Consider the following 25698-nt stretch of genomic DNA (forward strand, 5'->3'; position numbering starts at 1 on the left):
CACTGTGTGAAAGCCCCTATGTAACAGAATGAATTGGAGCTGGCTGGACTCAGTGATATTTTTCTTATAAATTACAAATGCTCCTTTAAAAGAGAAGATTATTCTGTGTATCTATGGGTTAAACTAGTTACACATATTAATTACAGACTTCTCTATTAAGTCTGATGTTTTCCAGGTTGATTCAGACAACTCATTCATGCTATAATGGCACTTAGGAAGAAGGAACAATTTTTACAAATTTGTCCTAGCATATAAGAAATGTGCCTTTAAATATAGTAGATAAAAATCTCAGATTCCATAAAGATTCAAACTTTAGACATCTTGGTTAAGCAAAGAAGTGTTTTTCAATTCGATGACAAAGCCTAATTATTAATTAATTCCTTTTATTTTGTGCTCCAAGATGTCAGTATGAACTATGCATGTGGTTTTCTTATGTTTTCATTACACCTAGGTTTAGAAATTTAAATTTGGTCCTTTGATCTCAAGACTCTGAAAAACTGTACCATTAAACCACACAGATCCACAAAAAGAGAGATTTTTGTCTAAAATGTGTTGAAATAAGTCTTTCATTCACTTACTACATGATACAGTGCAAACAAAGTTTTGATGAGTGTTTTGTTATGAACAGTCCTAATGGTTAGTTACTCACCATTATGAATTAACTGGTTGGCCTCGAAAGATAGCTCAGTCTCATTATCTCCAACACATCTGTATTTTGTTCGCACAGTTCTGAAACAAACAGAGAATGGAGCTCTTTCAATCCCAACAGAATACATTACAACACAGAGATATAGATGGGGGCTCTTACAGTAACTGTACATTACTTGATCATATGCTGAAGTCTGCATCTAATTTATTTTAAACAATATATAATTGATTACATTTAAATTTTTTTTAGTATGTAAAACAAGTCTGCTTCCAAGTTCATGGTCAAATAATAATTGCAGTTACTTCATAACAGACAATGAAATGAGTCATGAGTAATTTTAAAAGGTTTCCATAAGTTTTGATGCTATTAAACTTGTCCACATGCATGGCTATCTTCAATCAAAGCTCAAGTTAAAACATGACTTAGTAAGCCAAGCCAGAAGCTTCAGTCAAAGAAAACAAATAAAACTATTTCACTTTCATGCTTTTTGGTTGAAGTTTCATACCACCCACACACACACACACCAATTAATTATCTTAAGGAGAAGCCACTGGGTGGTCAACCCTATCTTCCCTTCACCCTCCCCCCCCCCTGCCCAGACTCCAGCGTTTGACTGTACCTTCGAGGTGGTTTACTAGAAGATAGGCTAGATACACTCCCAGTCAGACTTCCTTGCATTGATGTTGACCTGAAGAAGTGAAGAAAGGACACATATGTCACTGCCTTTCAACCATTTGATAACAAGTACAAAACAATCCTATTGCAGTCATTTCAAAGTTAACACACAAAAAACTATCTGACAACTTGATAGAAAGTCAAAGCCAGACATCTAGCACTATTAAGTAAAGTGAGTTATTAATTAGGAATTTAAAAATAAGTTTTTGTTAACTTAATGTCATATCATGCTTTTAATTAATTACTTATGCATAAAATTTGTCATGCTTTGCATTGATCTAATTAACCTTTTTTTTTTAAAAATGTTCGTCCGTAAAAATATTCTACCTAAAATTATTGAGTTAATAAAAGCTTAATCCACAAAGCAATGCATTAAAAAAAAATGAAATTCTAAAAGCTTCATTTAAATAAAATAAATAAAATGTAAATTGAATTTTAATCTTTTTCATAATCTTATAGAATTACACTGTTTTGTACATTTGAAATATTTTACTCATATTTGTATTGAATGATGACTATGGAATTTAAAATGTTGAGCTTATTTATCATGATTATTTATATAGTCTTTTTTTTTCAATCTATGTATATATATATATATATATATATATATCTTGAACTTTATCTACAAACCAATGCTTATTTTAAAATTCTAAAAATATAAACATTTGAAAATTATCAGCTGATAGTTAATGTTTCACATTATCTGTCTATTTTGTTTTCCTATCAAGATGTTTTCTTTTTGTATTGTCATTGTAATTTTTTTTACATGAATTGTTGTATTTATTATGTCATATTACAAGTTTCTACAAAGTGTGTGTGTGTGTTTGTGTGCATGTGTGTATACCAATACCATGCTCACATTGAAGACTGCCCACTGTAATCATTGCTGCTTCTCTTCTTCACACTTCCACTGTGGGGAGGAGATGGAGAGGAAACAAAGGGAGGTTATTCACACAACACAAATAGCAGACAACACTCATTATAACCCCTGTGCTATAACCTACATTGCTCTTTCTCCATTTAAGTCTTGTCATTCTCATCTGAGACCTTATTTGAAGTGGGTGCCATTTCTATCTATCAACAACAGATTTATTGGCTCATTGAGTAACATGGCAGCCATTTACTGGTCAACAAAGATGAAGTATACAGCATGTACAAGTCTTGAGCACTCCAATAGATATAGCTCAGTGATTATAACATCAGAAGAACAAAACAGAGACAAACATTAATTAATTTATTAATGGGCAGTGTAAAAGCTATTAATGAGGAATTGGGTTTGGTGCTGGTGTTTTTCTTTTCAATGATTTTGAAACTTTCTAGAAACAAAGTTAAAAAAAAAAAGCTTTATGGCAATCCCAGTTTTGACATTGTTATCTACAATGCTACAGATGAGGATCAAGGTTAGGTGAGAAGTAGGATAAAAAAAAATATCTTTAAAAAGTTACTAGATCTATATTTTCTAATTTTTAAGAAAGTTTCTCTGTAGTGTAAAAAAAAAAATGCTTTCTACATTTAATTGAAAGAAAGTACTTAGCAGATTGCAAAAAAAAAAAAAAAAAAAAAAAAAAACATTATGGCTCGTTAGCTGGCTAAATTAATTGTAAAAAGAATGTAAACAAGTTGCTGTTTTTAAATTTTCTTCTATAATGTGGGAAGTTCAAAAGACATGGGAGATAACTACTGAAGTGCAGGAGAATTGGAATGAATTGTTGCCTTCACCAAAATATTGCTTTGTTTGACATGTTTTGGATGTTCCTTCAGAACTGAAGATTATTACATCCTAGCTCCATAATCTCCAGCAGGATGGTGGGGGATGGCAAGGTTTGAACCACCAAGACCAAAGTTCAGAGTGCACACCACATGATCAGGCAGCCATCCAATTAAATGTTATACATTTAGTACAAGTATTAATTCAATTATCATTAATTAGTTGTGATATGCACCTAACCATAAAGCAACAGTTCTGGACCAACTACAAATGAAAACATCTACAAGCTCTAGACTAAGTTAATATCATCTAGACAAACCAGCAACAATCTAGATCTATAACTAATCTTCAACAGCAAGTAGCTGCAATTTTGTGAGTCTACAACAAATTCATAAATGAAAAGCAACTAAACATTTCTTCATTTGCAGGTTGAATCTTGACCAAAAACAAAATTAGAAAAAAAGCTCAGAACCAAAAGAATTAAAAAAAAAAAAAAAAAAAGCTAAATCAGAATGGTGGCACTACTTGAAGGGAGGTAACTACTAACTTAAGAGTTCACTTACAAGGCAGGAGCATCATTGCCAGATAGATTTAAGTTGTACCTTGACGCTGGGGATAAAAAAAAGAAAATAATGAGTCAAGAAAGTAACCCTGGTAAAGCCTTAGCGTATTAAATAACTAGTCAATGCTCATTTTATATGGATTAACACTAAAAGGTTTAAATTGAAAAAAAGAAATCAGGATGTTTCTCTTTCTGTGGAAGTTCAAAGTTCTGTTATATACCCTAGCAAGGTCATGTTCTGTAATATAACCTAGGAAGGTTCTGTTATATAATCTAAAGTGGTCAAGGTCTAGGAAAGTTGTGTTGTCTAGAAAGGTCAAGATCTGATATATTGTCTAGACTTCATTGGCAGCAAATAAATCAAATCAGCCATCCAATAACCCTTTTCTATGAATGTTGAATTGGTCGAGACCTGATGAAGTAATATATACAGTAAACATTGACAGCCAATATTAAACCATTGACTTTTTACAAAGTTTAAATCAACTCACTCTGTCTGTTTGTCTGTTAAAAAGTTTGTACACGTTATTTCTCCCACACCTTATCTTGGATTAAGCTAAATTTTTGCACAATTATTTCTTTTACCTGACAACACAAGAATCGATTTAAAAAATTAAAAAAAAATTTTAATTAACTATTGGTAATTATTGGTAATTAATTATTTTGTTTGATATCTTGAACAAGAGAAAGAGATCATACTTGACAGATGTGGTGGTAAAAGTTGAATTAGTCCCCTTGAGGACTCTTGAGTACATTATTTTTATAGATTTAAAAAAGGATCATGTAAACATTCACCATTCTTCTCTCCCCTTCTTTCACAATTGGTCCAGACAAGTGATAGCGCATTGGACTAAGTTATATATCAAAACAAAAACAGTTGGTAAAAATATTTCTAACTGCACAGATTTATTATGTCTACCTCAATTATACATATGAAGTACTTTTTGAAGTAACGTCTGTACTACATAAGATAAGATAGGACTGATCCAAAACTCATTGATACAATGACACTAAGTATAAGCTTTGTTGTTGTTTTTTAAAAGTATTTTTTTAATGTTTTTCTAGTTTTTATTTTTGTTGTTTGTTTTGATCAGTTAAGGATTTTTAAAGAATAAACTAAGCAGTGCTTACTCTAAACCAGTAGTGTAATTTGACCTGTAGGAAGCCAAAATGTTAAATCAGTCTCACAACTTAATCTTTCAAACTCAGTATTCATGCAAATGTTACACTTGCCAAGTAAACCTACTTTTATTATAGCACCACGATTAGCCAGATTTCCTCTAATTGCCACATTATACCAAGTTATGCAAGTTAACTTTCTTTAAAAATTAAATATAAGCATGCTACGGGTTTGCGAGAGGAAAAATTCATTTAGAAATTCAAATTTTGGTCACATATTCTGAAATATATGATTTCATCTAAACCAAAAGATTCAAATCTATAATAATTTTAAAACTTTAAAAACAAAAAAAGCAAATAGAATTGTCTGAAAGATTTTTAAAAATTAATAATTAAAATCTTTGACCAATAATTTTCTTCTTAGTAAAAAACAACTAATACAGAACAGAACATAAAAAAAGTCAGGAGCCCAACTACTAGATAAACATGGGAGAAATTTGGATAAAACATGTTATTAATTTAGCTCCTTGCAAAGTGTACACAGTCAACATATCTTCTAATCCAATAATTTCAAGGTATTATTAAGTGATCACTAAAAAGAAAGTGTACTTGTATTTCCCTGAATGTCATGCACAGGCAATGCTGTAAATATCTTCTACTGTGTTAGTAATCGCCAGGAAACAAACAAATTACAAGCACTGAGTTGTTAGCATTTTGGATATTAAAAAAAAACAAAAAAACAGGTACCCCAAATATATATAAAGAGGTCAAGGTCAATACTGAGACCAGAAGACATCATGAGGCAACAAATGTTAAAATGTCGCAGCTATTAACAGCTTTCACATATTGAGTCATGATAACTCTCTCATTTACTGTCTAGTGGATCAGATGCACAAGAACAAAACAAATATCTTATTGTCAATTTTCACTACTAATAGAAATTTTGATGTTAAATTGAAGTTGCTGTTGCATCAACATTTTAAACTTTTTTTTATAGAATTATAGAATTTACATATACCTGAAATGCTCATAACAATTTTTAGGGTAAATTATTTCTATGCTAAATTATTGTGTTACAGTTTCATAAACTTTTCCTGAAAAAAAAAAAAGGAACTATTAATGAAGCCAGTAAGAGTAAGGTGTGCTTCCTCCACAAGTAGATTCTGCTGGATGCTCCTACCTATCACCCAAAGCAAGCAAGAGTAAGGTTCAGCGATAGGCACATTTCTACACACTTATAGTAAATTATAGTATTCTTTTTTCTTCCCTTAATTTTGTCCATTCTAATTCCTTATTTTAAAAGTCAAAGAACTCATTATTATTTACCATAAGTTTGTGTGTGTAAGTTCTCTTTCTTGGGCACATTCAGTGCATGTGTAATAATAAATCAATCAAATTTTACACAAATTATAATAAATTATAGTCTTTAAAAAAATATCATATATAGAGAACATATTTAAAAAAATATAAATTTGTATTTTAAAAAATTCTAAATTTGCATATCTATATAGTAAAAGTACATTGCAAACAAAAGTAATTGTTTAAGCTTTAGATTGCATACTGCACTAAGCAGATTTACAGTTTAAGTTTTTGTCTAATTCTATGATTTAGGATGCACAGATGGGATGCAATGCTGATCAATGTTTGCAAGTCCACAATGCAAAAGAGCGCCAACAAATGGTCAAACAAACAAATGTGTAAGAACATACGTCGTGGAGGTTGGAATGCTGAGTAACAAGAATACAGATCCAAAATGTTTCCTCGTAACCCTAGACAGAAACATTGGAGATGACAGGTGCAGTGTGTACATTATGTGATGATTTGTAACATATATATATATATATACATTAGAGCAGATATGTGTGTCATAAGTAAAAAAAATAAATAATCAATTAGCAGCACTTTAAATACTTAAAAGTTAACCTAAGTTTGTTAAATAAGCCATTATAAACCCAGCAATAGATGACATTTGCAGAGGCTGGAGGACTACTACCATTATTTCAAATTTATTTGTTATTGTTATTTTGTTGATATGAAAAGAAACAGCAATTAAACTCAAAGTATCAACATGTTTTCTTAAACTTCTGACAAACATTATGAGAAATGTGAATGTCGAAGATGTGCATAGGTGAGAACTTTTACCGACCACAAAATGTCTCATCGGCAAGCCATGCTCATTGATATTGACATTTGTTTTGTAAAATGTAAACATTTGATGCTTTATTCTTTGAACTCTCTATTGCTTCGACTGTTGTTGAATACAGGAAATAGTTTCTAGCAAAACCAAGCAGATACAGAGGATGTGAGAGAACCTTATTGGACATTTGCTCATTAAGTACTTATCAAAACTGATAGCCAACATAACAGACATATTTACAGTATATAGACAAAACAACTTCTAAATGTTCTTCTGAGAAATATCTTGTACTAGCCGGATATGAACCGCAGCCTGCAGACCTTAGTTTGTGTATCCCTGATCTAGTGCATTAGTTTTAGATCTATATCAAACATGACGAGATGTCCTGTAACTATTTTAAATTTTTATTAAAAAAAAGTTTCATTCTTAAATAGAGACAAATTGAGGTATATTATATTTTTAGGGTCTTTCAGTTGTGGGTGGGTCATTAAACATATACAATGGTCTCCGCCATGATCTAAGGAACATTTATGCCAAGTTTTATCAAGATTGGTTTCTACATACATACATATGCCTTACTGTGTGCTTTATTCATTAGATTACATAGTCAACAAGAGTATATTTATTAAGTATTAAGGTTTCTATGTTTAAAAAATAAAGCTGATGAACAGTATCCACTGACAGGATTAATGCTGCTCTACCACATGGCCAGCTGAAGATTTATCACAGGCTGATTAAAATATTTATAAATAAATTAATTTTATTTCTGAGAATTTGAAAAACAAAATCAAGTGAAGAAGAATTATGGTAAATAACTAGCATCCATTAAAAACTTTTTTTTTGACAAATCAACATATTAAAAATATTTTGTCATGCAAGTACAATCAATATGCCTATAGAATTAAATGGGATGCTAGTAATAATATAGTTTTGAACACGATTTATGCTATTTTCCAAAGGTAAAACAAATATTTATGAAGAAATTTAAAATAAAAAAATGACTATAGATCTACCAAAAACCCCTTTCCAAAATCAAATATTTAAAAAAATTATAATAAAAAAAATATGTCCATATTCAAATCATTCCAAACTATACCATGGCTTTTATATATATTCAAAATATAAAATAAGACTAAGGAAAAAAAAAAGAATGTTTTGCTAGCAAAACAAACCAAAAAAAGAAAAAAAAAAAAAAAACAGGTTATAGTTTGTTTTTTTTATCTAAAAAATAAAATGCTCAATTAAAAAAATCAACTTTATAAAAATGTAACTTACGATCTTCTAAAAATAAAACAAAAAAATTTTTGGATAAATGACATTTAAATGTAAACATAAACTACACTAACATTTATACAAATATTTTTACACTTGACACTGGATATAGACACAATATTAGAGATAGACTAAACTAAAATCAAACAACTTAAATTCAACTGGCTTAAAGCAAATAACATGTTATTGTTTTTCAAGTTATTTCCAATTCAAAACAAGTGCAAAGAATTGGGATTTATTTTGTTGCACTGATGGCTACTTTTAATTGCATTATTTAATGCAAGAAAGTGTTATACTAAAATGTAAATTTATTGAATGGTTCCAAGCAGTGTTGTAAATTATCATAAGGTTTGACTATATATATTATATGAGAACTTTAATGAACAACAAAGTTTGAAGACCAGTGAAGCATTTAGTGTACAACAATTAAAGAAATCAGAATTATATGTGTGTTACCTAATTGATTCACATTTGTATACGTTGGTGGTTCTTTTGTGTTTGAGCCACGCCTCAGAGCAGCAACGTCTGCAACAGATGGGACTGTACTCCCTGAGACTGCACGAGGCGACAGGTTACTCTTGGCTGAATTGAGTGACTCAGTACTGCTGCTCGTACTACTGTGAATGTCAAATCCTGCAGACAGATGTCAATAATATTTCAAACATAACAATGAAATGTATTTTATTTGAAGATGCTTTTAGGGTATCAAAAACTTTTAAAAAATCTAGCTTTAGCAGAAAAAGACTGTGTGGGATGAATTTGTCTAATTTAGCAGCTCAAATAACTTTGAATGAGCATGACATCAAAAAAAATATTTTCTTCTAAGTTAAGCCGGATTTAATGGGTGCCAGAAATCTTTTAAGGAAAATTGAAGCCATTGGTTTTGCAGTTGTACTAGTCATATTAAAATTTGTGATTCCCAAAGTGGTCTATATAGACCCCCAGTCTACAAAGACTTCCAAGGGATCTACGAAAGTAAAAAAATAAATTGGGGGTCTACAATTATAGATTTCATTCAAGCAGGATGTGACTTTAATTTTTCATCCCATTAATGTTATTATTTCATACGCTAATATATTATTTGTACCTTAGTTACTCCTTTAAATATTTATCCTGCTATTCAAATGAAAAATTATTGTATTTAATTCCAAAACGTATTTAAAGAGCTTAATTTAGCCTACATGTAACTAATGTTTAATAAAAAGAAATGTAGACTGTACAGCGTTGATTATTTAAAATTGGGATTCTTTCCTTCCTTGTCAAACAAGCGGTTGCCTAAGTGCCGTTTTTATGATGATATGAAACTAATTACGCTGGAGGATCATCTTAGATGATGCCACCCTGACAAATAAGAGAAAGATTTGAAAAACTTTCGAACACTCAAATATAAAGAATACACCCACAAAATCTCTCTTCAACATCATATAAAGAAGATGATGCTTTGTGAGATTCTTACAATATCTCTTTACTTATAGCAAAATACGGAAAACAGTGTAGATAAAACATTGATTTTACCAGCCATTGTAGTTTTAAAAACTGTTTTACACAAACCTACATCTGATATTATTAAAAGAATTATTTTAAGCAACAATACAGTTCAAAGGCACATCGGTGACATGAGTTATAAAATTAAAAGCTTCTTATAATTCTTTGCAAACAACATATATACAGTTTGGTATCAGTGGTGTCACAGGCTCTGACAGGGTGTAGCACTGTGTGCTGCAAACTGCTGTGTGTTGCATACTGCCTAATGGTCGCCGGCTCTTAATTATTTTTCCTCAGAGTTGACCCACGAAAGCCATGTTTGGGTATAGTTGCAAAGCAGCAGAGTTTTGAATTCAGGTGGGTAGCAAGCCAAGGCTAATCAGCCCTTCCTGTTCAAAGCTAACTGGTTTAGAAGCCAGTTACTTGCCTTCGCCCCTTCTCCCTAAGTGAAAACAGTTCTGTGGACTCAATATTTGTGCCACATGTGAAAGATCAAGAAATACAAGAGAAACTGCTCTTTGCGAAAACTTTTACAATGATGCTTAAGGCACATTAATTAATTAATATTTAATGTTTGAAGGACTACTTCATAGAACAACAAGTTCCCATATGAAACATAATATTTGTAGCAACGGATGATAAACCTGGAAAAAAAAAAATTTCCAGTGTGATTGGTGATTCCAGGAATACATATTAATTGTTATTTTAATTGGTTTAAATTTGAAATTTATCAATAAAAAAGATATACCTTTATAACTTTATTCACTCTTCAACTCACTAAAGTTAGAAATTAGTTTTAAAAAAAGAAGAATTGGCAAAAATGCAATACAAGTTAAGCAGGGGGTCTATCAAACACCAAAAAACATGGCAAGGGGTCTACAAGACAAAAAAGTTGGGGAACCACTGCTGTAAATAGTTCATCTTGGTGAACTGAAACAGAAACTGTATATACCTTAACTGTCTTTAAGATCTAAAAAAGAAACTAGCATTTTATGTCTCAGAATAAAAATTTATGTGTGTAGAACACATTAGAAAAAATATTTTTATGACTTATAAAATTTTCCACAAAATAAATATTGCTGTAACTCTGTTCTGCCATTCTACACACCACTTTGATTGTTAGTGTTTCCTTCGCTTTAGTGAAAGTGATAAATATTAGGTTGTACTAGAGCTTGCTTTGCTTTGCCCACATTAACAAAAAGAGTCATCACTAGTGAACAGGCCAAGAAGAAACTGTGGAGATGTGTTTTGGCATGTCTGAGTAAGGCAGTGGTAGGTTCATTCCAATGGAATGGAAGACTATTTAAATGTGTCCTGGGACAACCACAGAGCGACACCGATATATGAACCTGTGATAGTGACGCCAGCGAACATTGTAGGCAAGAGTTATAAGATCTGAAGACCAGGACTGATGTGTATGGTTATTGTGTCCAATCCTTCTCTGTCTTCATTATATATAAACATCAGTCCTTGATCCTTCATTTAGTTGTCTCCGTTTAAGTTTTTATAATATTTTTGTAGCTTAAAATGTGTTTCCTACCTCCTGTAGATGAGTTAAAGATCTGCACTGGCCTAGGCTTCACCCGCACTGCTCCAGAAGAATTGGGCATTACTGGCGCAACATTTCCATAGAGTCTTTGAGGCTGGTTGGCTGAGTGGTTAACATTACGACCAGAATTTGGGGCCCCTTTAGCAGGCGGCTCGCTATTGTTGGGTACTGGGGTCTTATTGACTGGCTGGTTGGTGTTTGGAATAACTCTTGATTCACTTACGTCAGTGCCATCAGGTGGACTTTTGAATATCTGAAGTTGAATTTTTTTTTTTTTATTATTATTAAGAATGAAATAATATCATCATAAGAAGTAGATGCGAAAATTGGTTTAAAATAATTTAAAGATGAAAAAATAAGACTAAAATGACAGTGATGATGAATGCATCTAGAAAGACATGATGAAGGGATGCAAAGCTGAAATAATTAGTGCATCTAGTTTACTTTGGAAGTGGATCAGGCCAAGAGGTTGAAAGAATTGAAGGTAATTTTTTTTTTCTACAGTTGATGTGAGCTCCCACCATGAAGAGTTAATTAATCAACGAATCTATCAAAGATCTGACATTATAATCAAATATTAAAAACAAATCAATAATGAAATAGCATACCAATATCCCAGTAACAAAATCAAGCATACTAAAAGATAATTGAAGTTTAAAAAAAAAAAAGAAATCTTAGTAGGTCATTATGTCCAGAAATACAACAATATTGGCCCAAGGATAGCAACCCCACTCTCAAAACTCCCTCTAAAATTAAAACAATCACAACTAATAAAAGATTAATGCCAAAACCTTAAATTCTTCCAACTATTTAACAAGTACAATTATCATAACAGAGAGTTTTTAGAATATTAGGTCAAGGCCTTATAATTCAATCCGTTTGAGATAAACATCAGATTTAACCTGTGAGGCTTGATTCTTTAACTACAGTTACTTCATTGAAGAACATGTGAAGAAAATGGGACACAAATATCATTATTCTATTACTATTACCTGTAAAAATAAAATTTCTACCTGTTCATAATTGTTAATTAAGATCTCCACGACAATATTGCAAAATTTTATGTCCATAATCGCAGCCATAGACTCCTCTTCAGGGCGCATCAAAGAAGGTCCAAAACACACTCCCAGGTTAGCCACAGTCATCTTATTCAACTCACATTCCTCGGACACCCTGGAGTAAAGAGAGAACATTTAGTATTTAGTTGTTCTTTTATAATGCATCAAAAATCTAATTTCACTCGGCTCTTAAGGAGGGAACTAAAAAAGACTTTCAAAGTATTTTATTTTGTGTTCTGGGATTCTCACAATTGATGTTAATTACATTAATCTGCTTTTAATTTACGTTTGATTTTTTTAAATTAAAATTTAAAAAAAAATAGGGATGTTGACATGTCATTGGATTTGTTGGGAAATGGAGGTTGCACCAGATTGGTTGGTCTTTGATAGACTCTTACTGTGGTGTTTCATCTTGATGTCAAGCATCATGTTCCATTGTTTATTTCCTAGTGAACCAGACTCTGCTAAGTCATACAAAATACAATCTTTAAATACAAAAGCTTAGATTCTGTCTTTATAATTAGTGAGTTAGTGATACATGTGGCAGACATGTGAACATAATGGTTTAGGGTTCAAATACTGCTTATAAAAGATGTAAGAACTTTTCCCTAAAATATTTAAGAAATAATTGTTCTTTAATCTTGACAAAGTGTGCCCTTATAAGAATCCTTGTCCTCAAACTAACCTCTTCAAATGTCCTATCAACATATCCAGCATTCTAAAGTTGGCATCAGGTAGCTGGTGGACATATTTGTGGACATCTAGAATCCTTAGTGTTTTACTCTCTTGCTCTGTGAAAGATAATGACAACTTTCTCTTTCTGCCCAAACACACATCATAAAGCCATGCTTTCTTCTTTAAGTGTTACCAATACAGACACTAAGACTAAATATTTATAACTTTTGCACTCATAAAACATAATTATGAATAGAAATATAAAATTAAAACTTTTAACTTTTAAAATGAAAGAATAAAAACAACTTACTGGCAGCTTTTATAAAGTTTTCATGAAGTTGAAAGGTCATCAAAGGTTCAGGCAAAGATCTAGGGAAGAGAAATTCAATAAAAACATCATCTTACTGCTGAATGCAATAAGACTAAATCAAATTAAACAAAATAACATGCCTCAGATTTGATCATCTTCTAGGTAAAAAACACTCTTTTAAATTTTTGTGTTTTTCAAACTTGCAACTGATAAAGATTTAACTAAAATTATAGTAATTAAAATTTTAAAAATAATTGCATAAAGTTGCTCACAAAACACAGGCTAAACAAATGTTGAACAGAAGATGTGTTCAAATATGAGCATTGGAACTAATGCTTGAGAATAAAACAAATATTAGGAACTTGGTGCAAAAACAATGGTAACAATAAAACACCAAAATTGACAGCACCAATTGAAAAGGAAACCACTTAGTTAAGAGATCTTTTAGTCAAGCAATGACCAGGTATGTTAGTCATGCTGTGATGACATACTTCTCACTTGTCATTTACCACTAATGCACAGATGAGTGCAGGAAAACTAGAGGACACTCTCAATTTTTAAACATTTGATGAATTGGAGTTGTTTATACCAATAACCTTTAATTTTAAAAATAAACCTTCAAGAGTGCAAGAATTAAATGCAATGTGACTAAACAATAGACTTTTAATGGGCCTACTACTAGACTATAATAAAAAATGCTTGCAGTGCTTATAAACTTGAGTGTCTTGAGACTGACACAGGTGACATTATGCTGCTTCACAAATAACTATTTAAAAAAAAACGTAAATGATAAAACTAGAGCGTCAATAAGATAACCACATCCACAAGTTGTCAACTTTCAAAAATAGAAAACAAAAAGTAAAAAAAAAAAAGACATGCAGGTACTGAATATTGACATCTTACTTACAATATCAGATACTCACTGAGTAGGAAATAGGAAATTTTTGAAAAATGTTCCATAACTTTTTTATTTTAAAAGGCAAATTAAAAGTAAGATAAGTGGGGGGGGGGGGGGGGGGGGGGGCGTTATCTCTGATTAGAAGTAGGGGGGAAAAAAAATGAAGTGAAGCATATTACAGGGAAAAAAGTGTTAACAGATTAAAACAGGATTATAAAGATCTGTTTCTTGCCCTCTTAGTGTCTTAAATAAAGCTTTAAGAAAAAATATTCAGGAAACTAAAGACCAAACAAAAATTGTAAAAGATATTTGGACATATAAAAATTATAAACTTTTAAGATACATGTGGTTGAAAGGAACTAACCAGAACTAACCAGTCAATCAGTGTGTGTAGTAAAGTTAGGATAAAACTAAAGATAATAACTCTGTATTTGAAACTGCTCTTTTACTTGAGCTAACTACACAGAACAACACAATGGGCAGGTTGCAGTTTTTACCTCAAGTAAGTCTTTACAGCACTGGTGATTGTTTTAGTTTCCCAAACTGAAGGGTCCTCAAAGTTGATTTTCTCTGTCTTCTTGGGATCTGTACAAATACACACACAGCATTGTAGGAGTAAAGTAATACCATTCAGCACTTCAACAGTAGTGGCACTTATAGGTTAGTCAATTAGGTACTAAATACACTGTTTTAAAATTAAATTTTACAAAATACATGAAATTTAATTTTAAAAAAGATTGAAATTAAGTCATTGCTCAACTGAGAAAATGCAGAAAGAGTATAAATAAAATTGGAGGCATGGTGGCCAAGTGGTAAAGCCGTTGGCTTCCAAACTCGGGTCCCAGGTTTGAATCCTGGTGAAGACTGGGATTTTTACTTTCAAGATTTTTAGGGCACCTCTCAGTTTACCCAGCTCTAAAGAGTACCTGACATTAGTTGGGTAAAAGTAATGGTGGTTGATCGTTGTGCTGGCCACATGACACCCTTGACCTCTACATCATCTGCCCCATCAAAAGGTTTGAAAGGAGAACTTTGCTTTTTTTACTTGGATGGAAATGGAAAAAAGACTGTATAACATTAACTTCAATGAGTCCACCCTGCTCTAGTGGGTACCTGACTTGTACTGTGGGGAAACTACTTGTTATTTTTTAAAGTACTATTTTAAAAAATCCTTAATCTTCAGAATTTACAAATGGCCATAATTATTTTTAAAATAAATTTTAAAAAAGCTGTTTTTTTAAAGTACCTAAGGCGATTTTGATGAGATTGTTGACTTTGGAATTGACTCCTACTACTCTGTACAGACCCTGTTCTTGTAAACCTGATAAGCAAATATACAGATAATAATGTATTGCAACAATAAGACATCAACTATGTATAACTAATAAGATATAACTTTAAATTAAACTATGTGTACTGAAGAGCTCTAATACCTCTAGATTCTATGGCAGCTAGAGACCTCTTGATAAAGTTAAATCCCACATCATCCAGATTTGCTGTACAAAACAAAGAAAACAAAATATAGTCAATACAACCATTGCAGGAAGGAGGCTAGAGTTTTAAGTATAAACAACATGTAATGTTCATGAATTATCAAATGTAGATTTATTGAGACATGGACCCTAAGTACTATCTTTGTGATGTATCGAATCTAAAACAGTTTCTTTCCCAATCCACCAACTCCAATGAAGAATGTTTATTAGAAACAATTGAAGGTTATTTTAAGTATTCATCCAACTTTCCCAATCCACCAACTGCAATGAAGAATGTTTATCAGAAACAATTGAAGGTTGTTTTAAGTATTCATCCAACAACCAAACTAGATAAAATAAACCCAGGTTCAAAGAAAGACATCAAATATCTTAAATACATTATCATTGGATGTGAAAATGAAAAAGGTTTAAACTTTAATAATTATGAGATTTTAAATGAGTATAAATAGATGGTAAGGGGTCAGATATCCTTTGCAACATTTATTTTTATAGAAATGTTCAATAATGAAACTGTTATTTCATTGTGTCTTGTGTCTATGCTAAGCAGAGTGAGCAAACTATACTAGCCTCTGACACCCCAATAATTAACTCCTGCCCCAATAGTCTAGGTAAAATATAAACCCAGTTTTCTTTATGTCATTTTTTTAAATGTATTCCCAATGTAATAGAGTAGGCTAAATACTCTGTCAATTAGCATTCTTCAGCAACATCTGTCATAATCCACAAATTCTTTCTATCTGTTATTCTTCATTAGTAAGTCAAGTACATGGATTGTTATTTATTTTTGTCATGGGACAAGATAATACAAGACTAGCAAATAATTCAAGTGTGTACTTACAATCTTCTGTTTTAATCTTATGCATGGTATACGTCTGAGGAGATCAGAAGTATTAAAATTAGCACAAACATTAGTTTAAATAACAACAGCATATCTTAAACATGACACATAGACAACAGCTGACCCACAGCAACTAAAATCTGAGCATTAGAACCAAGACTTAAAAAAGCATATTATATGTGTTCCTCATTGATACATGTAAACATCAATATGTTTGTCTATGAAGACAATTATGTCATTAAAATAGACCATTCAATGATTTTTCAACCATTTATAGTCCATACATTTGTCCGCAATGGTAGACAATCACACCAAAAATAATATTGCAGCACTTAAAGAACATCTATGATGTTCCTTTATTTCCAGTTCTACTTACTGGCTCTTTCCCATCCATTGCATCCAGCCAAAGTCTTCTGTCATCTTCAGAGAGTGCTTGGAAAGTCAATGGTCCTGACCTAGAAGAGATGTAGATGAAGCAATAGTCTCTAAAAAGATTTGAAGTTTGTGTTTTTCCTAAATTAATTTCAAGTCCAAAACTACAATGTCATTAGAGAAATTGTTGCTCACAGAAATAGATCTATGAGGAAATGGTGAAAATAAATTACGGAAAAGAACAATTGTTGTATGGAAAGAAAAAAGAAATTAAAAAAAAAAACGTTTAAAATTAGATTTAAATAATTCTCAGTCCACAAGTTAATGCTAAAATTATAGAAATGTCATTAAATAAATTAGGTGAATCAGAAAAAGTTTCACAATTCACTTCTTTATTCAAGTATTTTTAAAATGCTCAAATAACTTTCTGTGAAGTGTGCCAAAGATAACAAACTGCACATTACCATTGGTAATAGAAGTCTGTATAATAAGCAATATAAAAGGAATTATTTTTATCTAAAGTTAAGAAGAAACTAACCAGTTCTTATTAAATTTATTAAAAAAAAGGGGGAAAATATCTTAAATACAATGCATAATTTGCAATAGTCTAGCAAGAATCAGTGACTAAGTATACATGCCAATATATAAATCCACAATGCCAAAAAACTCAAAGTATAGTTCTAATATAATGAGGTGATGATGTTTTGGAGAAAATGGATTAATTGTGAATAAATCTTTAACGTGAAAAAGGCAAAAAAAAAATAAAACAATTTAATGATAATACTTTGAAAAAATTAATGTTGGTATATACTTAATCAACAGTAAATTATGAATTTATAATAAAGTTTTTGTTTTATTTTGGATGTGAAATAATTCTATTATTGTATTTATCTAATTAACTGAAATTTGTTTAACATTCATGTGTCTTGTCTTTCTACTCTTGTATATTGCAATTATACAATAAAAAAAGGATTGAGGGGGGGGGGGTTGGGGGGGGGGGGTGGACAGAGGGGGAACTCAATAAACTGTTTCTAAAAGATTAAAATTCTGAATAATAAATATTTTCTTATCATGTTCAAATAAGATTTAAGTTTCAAGGGAGTGTCAAGAAAACTAGTCTAGTGTTAAGGTCAAATAGAACAAACTAAATATCTAAACAGCATGTTGTTATTTTGTGTACTCAGTGGTTAACCAAAAATGTGACCAGTACAAAGAGCTGCTTTTCTTCAAACTTTGAGACACCTAGTCGAACACATTGAACTGAAAAAGACTTGCAGTTTCCTGAGGTTAAATTGCATTAGGACGAAGACTTTTGGCCTAAAAGGCAAAAGCCCAGCTACTGGGCCATTAGAGAAACTGACATTCATTATAGAATTTAATAATTTCTCTTCTATAGTTATATTTAAGGCCAATGTAAGTCTAAATATAGAGAGAAAGGAGAGATGTTTCTAGGCATTTGCAAAATGGAGAATGCAAAACCATATTTAAAGAAAAAAAAGAAGGTAAAATGATGAGCCTCTAACTACACATGAAGGAAGAGATCAAATCAATAACATTTACTGATGGGCAGAGGAAAGGATTGGGGGAGGGGGGGGGGCTTTTAGGAACAAAAATAAATACAATGAAAAAAAAAAAAAAAAAAAAATTCAGAAAAATCAAAATAGGAAACGGCATTTAGAACTGAGAGCCAAGAAAACAGGCAAACATTTACAATCAACCTTTCTCTGACAAATTTAGGATGCTGATGAGCTTTCAAAGATGATTTTAAGACACTGGCAGTGAAATACTTAAAGCTGTCTCCCTGTGTTCTGTCTTCTAACCTGAAGACATTTGGACATGATGTGTAACATTAGTCTGAGGCCATCATCATCTCTAGAGATGCATGACTCTCTATCACATGACTCTTCTTATATTGAAATGATTATACTTGTCATATAATAAACTACAAAATTAAAATTGAAGAAAAGAAAGAAACAAAAAAATGAATCTAGTCAGGATATTAAGCACTACATATCTTGTAAAATTTAATACAAACTATAAGACAAACAAAAAAAGACAAAGTGAACAAAAAAAACAAACAAAGCAGAATGTTACTCATCAAAACATCCATTGAAGGCAGTAAGCTCACAAAATCAAATATGTAAAAAATTTAAAAAAGAAAAATTCAATGTATTAATCAAGTGAATACGTTTAAATGTATTAGTTGAGCCAAGATACCAAGGGCAACAAGTGACTATAAATCGAAAGACTGGACAAGATACACACACAACTTACTTATCTTTCAGTGTGACATCAAAGCAAAACCTTTTCTCAATGGAGTCTGATGCACGCCTAGGAAGAAAAAAACATTTTTTTCTTTTTGATTCAGTTGAAACTAAAAAAACTAGGAACAAAAAGTAAGAGGAGATTCTAGTATCATTTTCTCTTTTGAAAGAATTAACTAGCCAGTGGTTATATAAAACATCTAGTGCTACATAGATTAAAACTGTCAGAGTGTTAAAGAGATTTCTCTAAAAATGAGGTCAGATTAAGAATGATTGACTGTTGAATGATTTTCTGTAATAGTCCAGATGACAATGGTAAAACAAGTTGGAGTAACTGCTTAACCGATTAGCAATAACAATTGTGCCAATCAGGCAGGATTGACTAATTTCTGTATCCTAGAATTATAAGAACAAACTATGAGTACTATGACCATATTTTTACCACTGGATGGACAATGAAAAGTTATGAATGAGAAGCCAGAAAAAGGTTTCTATAACTACTAACTTTTTTTTTACAACTCAGCCACCACAACATCAAGCATAATTCCCAATTTTCATTAAATATGCTTTTATCAATAATTAATTTGTTTTTTGATGTGTTAAATAAAATACAAAAAACATTCCTCACCTGACACATTTTTCAAGTGTATACTTTTCAGGCTCATTCTGAAAAAAGCAGGATATTATTGTGTATCAAAATAGAGTTAAATGTTTCCACAAAAAGCGCAAGCAATATCTTAAAACTGTATCAGTTTACCTGTTGGCTATTCAAAGCATTTTACAACTCACCAATTTGCCACCCAATTGATTGTAGAGAATCATGAAGAACTCTTTACTATCTTTCTTGTACTGGCAGTAATATTTAGTCCATGACGTTGTCCCGAGCGTCTCTATTTAATTGCCAAAATTTAAAACAAGAAAAACAAGTGTTATATGAAGTGTTATTGTATCGATTAGTTTGGATCAGTCATGTAATTAAATTTGTAATAAATCTAGATTAACAATAATAAATCTGTACAATTATAAATATTTTTACATATTGTTTTTGTTTAGTGCAATTTCATGCTTTTAGATTTCTCAATTTGCTATGATCCTATCACTTATCTGGAACAGTTGGAAAAAACAGGGGGGGGGGGGGGGGGGGGGAGAGAGGGGGTAACTGTAATCATGACCGCTTTTGTAGATGCAAAGAAAAAAAAATTTGTTCACTTCATGCTCAGGCCTCCTCAAGGGGACTAGCTCAATTTATACCACCAAATTAGTCAAGTACAATTTTTTTCCCTTATTCAATAACAAACAAAATAATTTATTACCAATAGATAATTAACTATTTGTTTTTTTTTTTCATTGATTCATGTTTTGTCAAGTATTACAAATAATTGTGCAAAATTTCAACATGACCCGAGATTGGGTGAGGGAGAAATAATATGTACTAACGTTTTACCAGACAGAGTGAGTTGATAGAAGTTGTAAAAATAAACTGATGCAAGGTGTTGAGTTTGTTTTTAAATAAAATACCACTTGACTTCCTTAATTAACGGCCCTATTTTTAAGTAATGTGCACAACTATTACTTAATGAAATGTCTTCAATGTCTGAATAAAGTTCACATAAAATATACTGTATTGTGGGAAAACAAACATAAGCTTAATATTACAACACACAAATTTAAGCGATTACTTTTCTCCATTAAATACAGATATCCTTGTCTTGTAAAACCCTTTAATGTTCCAGACTGATCAGAAGGTTTCTGAAAAGATGACATTAAATATTCATTTTATCTTTAAAAATATTTGTAATTAATATAAACAAAAAACTTAAAACTAAGTGAACTATTAAAACAATAAATGTTCATTTATCACTAAAGAGTTGGTTTCACATTTTTTTTGAGCTTAATTTAATTTGACATTTGTGATGCAAGGAAATTTGTGAGAAGTACTGAATCTCCAGCCAAGCAAATTAATGGAATTAAAAATACACTAAATTGTGTATAAAACTAACAATATGTAACAAGTAACATTTCAACAATAATACAATAGGTAATCAGGTTAATTAGTAGAAATAAATTAGATTTTAAATTCCCAGTATAAAAAAAAGGAACGGGTAAACAGTAATTTTAAGAAAGTGATTACTTTGAATTTGTGAAGCAATAAAACCAGAAAGACACTTAATGACCAAAACTGAGTCATTAAAGCTGTATCTGCCACATACTACAATAAATATAGATAACCAAACTTTCTTTTTTAGTTTACAAAATTCCAGACCTTTATGAAAATATCAATCAAAATTAAAAACTGACATAAAAAAAATAATTACTGAAGCTATTTGTTATTTGCAAAGCGAAAAAAAAAAATCAGATTTCAGAAACAATATGACAACAAAACTATTTGTGCAACATCAATGTAAAAACAGTTGTAATATTTCTATCTCCCACTTCTACAAGCAAAATAAGCATATAACACCAACCACAAATTCAGACTGAAGTCTATTATGAAGGGAATCTTTGCTCTCTTTAAATATTGTAAATACAGCATAACTTTTATTTGAGTTGCATTTAAAACATTGAAATTCAGAAATATTCCCAGAAATATTCCCAGGTCTACAGACACAACAGAAATAAAAAGAGCTACAACAATGGAGAAATCACATCCTCCTTACCCACTGGGCTGCATGAAGCTGAATACAAGTTATAATACAGAGTCATTGTTTCAGTAGTAAGCAGTCTATCTTTTCATTTACATAAAGTTATGTTAATATTTTCCGTCTGCAAATGGCCGAACATATTAAATGAGGGTCTCAACACATCAAATAAGAAAAGGTTTCAAGACAGCTGACATATATTGTCATTTTTACTGTCATCCAATGTCTACAACAATGGAATAATACATGGATCTTTAATGAATCTAAGGCTAAAATGATTTTCAATTAGCACTAAGCTATATAAAGGGAGAAAGATTTTGTTTAATCTGTGCACTATGTTAGCCCAAAATAAAATATGAAAATTCTAAGTTAAATATCTTTTTTTATGAAATATCAGTTAAAAAAGCTACAAACATTTCTTGTTTCACTAAGACTTCTTTTGACTCTATTTCTTCCTCTTTAGTCAGTTACTATTGACTTACCAAAGCTTTGTTTTCATTCAACATACGGCCCATCAGACTCTGCGCTTCGTCTCTTGTACACTCAAAATTTTCTCTGGTCTTTAAGGAAAAAAAAAAAACAGCCAGATAATATTTATAGTAGAGAAATTATCTTATAACATTCAAACTGTAATTTTCATAAGACAAATAAAATTAATAAACATTTCACACAATAAATTTTGCTAGAAGAATAGTTCTGATTCAGGTAGTACATAATGAAGTGCCTGGTTGTATTTCCAATTTTAAACTTTCTTTTTTTAAATATACAGACACAATTTTACCACAGGATTCTTTTTGTATTAGTCATAATAGAACAAAGTTACACAATGGACCTCATTCACCAATGGTAAACAAACAACATTTTGCCACGTGGTTCTCTATATCTTCTATATAAATTACGCAATCCATAAAGGCTGTCACATGATAAGTAATTTTCATTGATTTATCAATATTATCACGTGGCTAAATGTTGTTTGTTTACGATTGATGAATGAGGTCCATTGAAGAAACAATTAAAAATGAGCAACGTATACCTATCTCTATGCAACACATTTCTTGTGGGTGAAGCCATAATTCTATGTTTTTTTTACAAGCTAAATACAGTAGAAATTTTGGGAAAGTATTTTCAGAGTGAGCATTAAAATTTTATTTTTTTGCTTTTGAGGTCATGAGTAATTAGCATTTTTACATATATATCTTCTTTAGCTATCAAGAAAAATTATAAAACTGCTAGATTATTTTTAATGCACATAAATGCTGACATAACAAAAAAAATTAAAAACTTTGAGAAAACAAGACAAAATATGTAAAAATCTATCTATATTACAATTACATTAATTGATAGTAATATAATGCTGAACAAACCTTTTGTAACAAGAGCCTTAAATCATTATCATAGCTCCTGAAGTCTTCCAGATCAACATATCCTTGATGGTAGAAAGTCAACCAGCCCAACATGTAGCTGAGGAGCTGGAGATAGGGAGACAGTTCATTAGAACTAGTGGACAAGAAAACTAAATAGACAGTTATCAGGGAGGGAGATTTCTAGTGCAATCAGACCTCATCACACTTCATTCAAATGTCTTAATTTATAAGATGTCTAGACCTCTTGGCCAGGAATATATGTGTTATTAAACTAGCTAAAATTTTGACAAGGTTGGTTTACTCAAAGTAGTCTGTGCTGTTAGTGTGTTCAATATAAAAATAATTGAGGTTTTATCTGTCATCCATGTTTGAAATAACAGAATGTTTAAAATAGCCAAGAAATAAAGCAAAGAGTTCAACATAAACAAGGTTACAAAGACAATTGTGTGGAGACACAAACTCAAAATCGGGCCTCCGAAACATTTTAGAAAGTGTACTTATTAAAACAAGAGAACAGTTTGTTAGCTTCGAAAATCAAAGTAACAATAGCATATTAGATAGAGATCGATCAGGAGTCATAGTATTCTTCAGTCATGTCATATACCAATGTGAAATCAGGTTTTCTGGGATGTATATTAAATGTCAAGGTGGGGTCAACATTTTCAGGGATATATTAAATGTCAAGATTGAGATTTTGTTTAACCATATAGATCTATTTGTTTAACCATATAGATCTATAGTGTTTCAGGATTAACTTAGGGCTTTTCTAGCTTAAATCACATGAGTTAGCTTCTAGTATCTAGCCAGAATTAAAATCTAAACTAACTGGATTACAGTGATCAATGGTTCTTACAAGATAAGCCATCAAGCTTTTGAATTCTATTGTACTAATTCCACATACACACACATCAACAAACATATTGGTTTGTTTCCCTCCTACACACACTACACATCAACACGTTGTACTGAAACCCAATCACCACATTCAATGGACAAGTTCTCAAAGAGAACAAAACTCCCTTACTATCTCAACAAACTCAAATTTTTTCTTCTCCTGAACTTCTTGCAATTTGAGAACATATTTCATGGAGGCTGTGTAGAAAGCTTTCTTCTCAAACTCCACTTGTGTATCAGCCTGCAGATTAAAGAGGGTATTGAAATAATTGAGTCATTGCGAACATGGCTAGAAACAATATTGTTTGGGATCATTGTCATTTATCTAAGTGATACAACTTCTAGCAATATTTATAGAATCAACCAAAGGAAGCCTTTAGTTAAAGAATCAGGTTGATTCTAGTTTATTTTCCTGAGTTTTAAACTTTATATAAACCTCTACAGGATATGTCACATTACAAAGCTTCATTATCAAAATAAAAATACATTTTTAATGTGTGCAGAGAATAACAAATAAACCAATCCAACATTGTTTCCCTTTTCAGACCTTGCAGTCAATGTAACGCTCATCTGTTTCTATGGCCAACAGTTAACAAGGGTATCATGTTGCAAGCACAATGACCAATCAATTTTACTTTCTCCAACTTAAATCAGGTATCCATAACAGATGAGTGTACTTGTAACATCCAGAGAATTCCACATGAAAATCCTAGTCCCCTTGTTAGGAAGCCTTAACAGCCCAACCAACACACCCTTCTAACAATGTAGAAGTGAACAGAAATGTAAAATGATAGACTTCTAGATGTAATACTAATAAGTAATGGGACAAAGTCTGCCAAAAGAGTGAAAAAAACTTCTTTTAGCCACAAAAAAGCCACAAAAAAATAAAAAAATTGCTTTAAAAAATATGAACAAACAAGGTTACAAAGACAGTTTGTGTGGAAACACAAACTCAAAATCGGCCCCTGAAGTGGTCCACCAAGGCAGGTAAAAAGGCAGGTTTCAATATTTTCAGAAAGAACATCAGAATGATCTAAATGAGATTCTATCAAAGACAAATGACAGAGAAGAATGGAGAAAGAAGGTTGAGGATCTTGTGTGGTGCCCCCGCGGTCCAGCAGACCAAAGGATAGGTGAAAGTGAATGTGAAGTTAGATGTGAACCTGGCCTAACTGATGTCTTATAATGAATATCTAATTGATCAAATTGTTTTGTGAAGGGTCAATCTTTTATTCACAATCGAATAAAAAAAAAATCAGAAAAAAAAAAAGTTAAATGTACAATTTCCACAGCGATGCACTGCAGTTCACTTGATGATATGAAAAACCACTAATTAATTGTTGTTTTAAATTATGTACAACTTGTATGCATACTAAATAGATTTTTTTCTCTTTAAAAAAAAAGTAAACATTTTTTTGTGTAAATGAAGTATTTAGTATGACAGAACTTAAACAAAAACAACTTGGCAATACATATGTAATAAAAAAAATCTTTTGACAAAAAATCTAAAACCATTTGCATAAATATGTTTAAAATATGGTAAATTGTAATTTCAACTTCTTGTTAATATTAATAGTGAATAGTTGTAAAAGTGGTGTATTTTTATGAAAAAACTGTTTGCATAAGTGATTTAAAAAACTAGATTTTTTCGCTTTCAGAAAAGAAAAAAGTATCAGAACTTTGAATGGTCTAAAATATTATGGTGTCAGATTTTCACTATCTTTTCTAGTTTTATCT

General features: G+C 31.2%; 1 protein-coding gene across 11 annotated transcripts in view; it reads right to left on the minus strand.

Moving 5' to 3' along the window:
- Window positions 1-25698, minus strand: part of LOC106069355 (rho GTPase-activating protein Graf-like) — a 51038-nt gene that overhangs the window by 5908 nt on the left and 19432 nt on the right. Inside the window, exons 6-29 of one of the 11 annotated variants that reach the window (XM_013229002.2) lie at window positions 24092-24202; window positions 23068-23172; window positions 22186-22263; window positions 21722-21739; window positions 20744-20813; window positions 19854-19954; window positions 19693-19730; window positions 19075-19131; window positions 18519-18620; window positions 16805-16883; window positions 16429-16462; window positions 15531-15593; window positions 15344-15418; window positions 14595-14682; window positions 13200-13258; window positions 12900-13005; window positions 12170-12329; window positions 11148-11409; window positions 8579-8755; window positions 6423-6482; window positions 3596-3641; window positions 2184-2234; window positions 1269-1337; window positions 650-729 (exon numbers count right to left, since the gene is read on the minus strand). In XM_013229002.2, the coding sequence (XP_013084456.2) occupies window positions 650-729; window positions 1269-1337; window positions 2184-2234; window positions 3596-3641; window positions 6423-6482; window positions 8579-8755; window positions 11148-11409; window positions 12170-12329; window positions 12900-13005; window positions 13200-13258; window positions 14595-14682; window positions 15344-15418; window positions 15531-15593; window positions 16429-16462; window positions 16805-16883; window positions 18519-18620; window positions 19075-19131; window positions 19693-19730; window positions 19854-19954; window positions 20744-20813; window positions 21722-21739; window positions 22186-22263; window positions 23068-23172; window positions 24092-24202 (2089 nt within the window). The remainder of the gene's footprint in view (window positions 1-649; window positions 730-1268; window positions 1338-2183; window positions 2235-3595; window positions 3642-6422; window positions 6483-8578; window positions 8756-11147; window positions 11410-12169; window positions 12330-12899; window positions 13006-13199; window positions 13259-14594; window positions 14683-15343; window positions 15419-15530; window positions 15594-16428; window positions 16463-16804; window positions 16884-18518; window positions 18621-19074; window positions 19132-19692; window positions 19731-19853; window positions 19955-20743; window positions 20814-21721; window positions 21740-22185; window positions 22264-23067; window positions 23173-24091; window positions 24203-25698) is intronic. The other 10 variants (XM_056038543.1, XM_013229003.2, XM_013229007.2 and 7 more) reach the window with 10 other exon arrangements.

This window comes from Biomphalaria glabrata, chromosome 8, assembly GCF_947242115.1.
Source record: "Biomphalaria glabrata chromosome 8, xgBioGlab47.1, whole genome shotgun sequence".
In the NCBI taxonomy this organism is placed as follows: domain Eukaryota; kingdom Metazoa; phylum Mollusca; class Gastropoda; family Planorbidae; genus Biomphalaria; species Biomphalaria glabrata.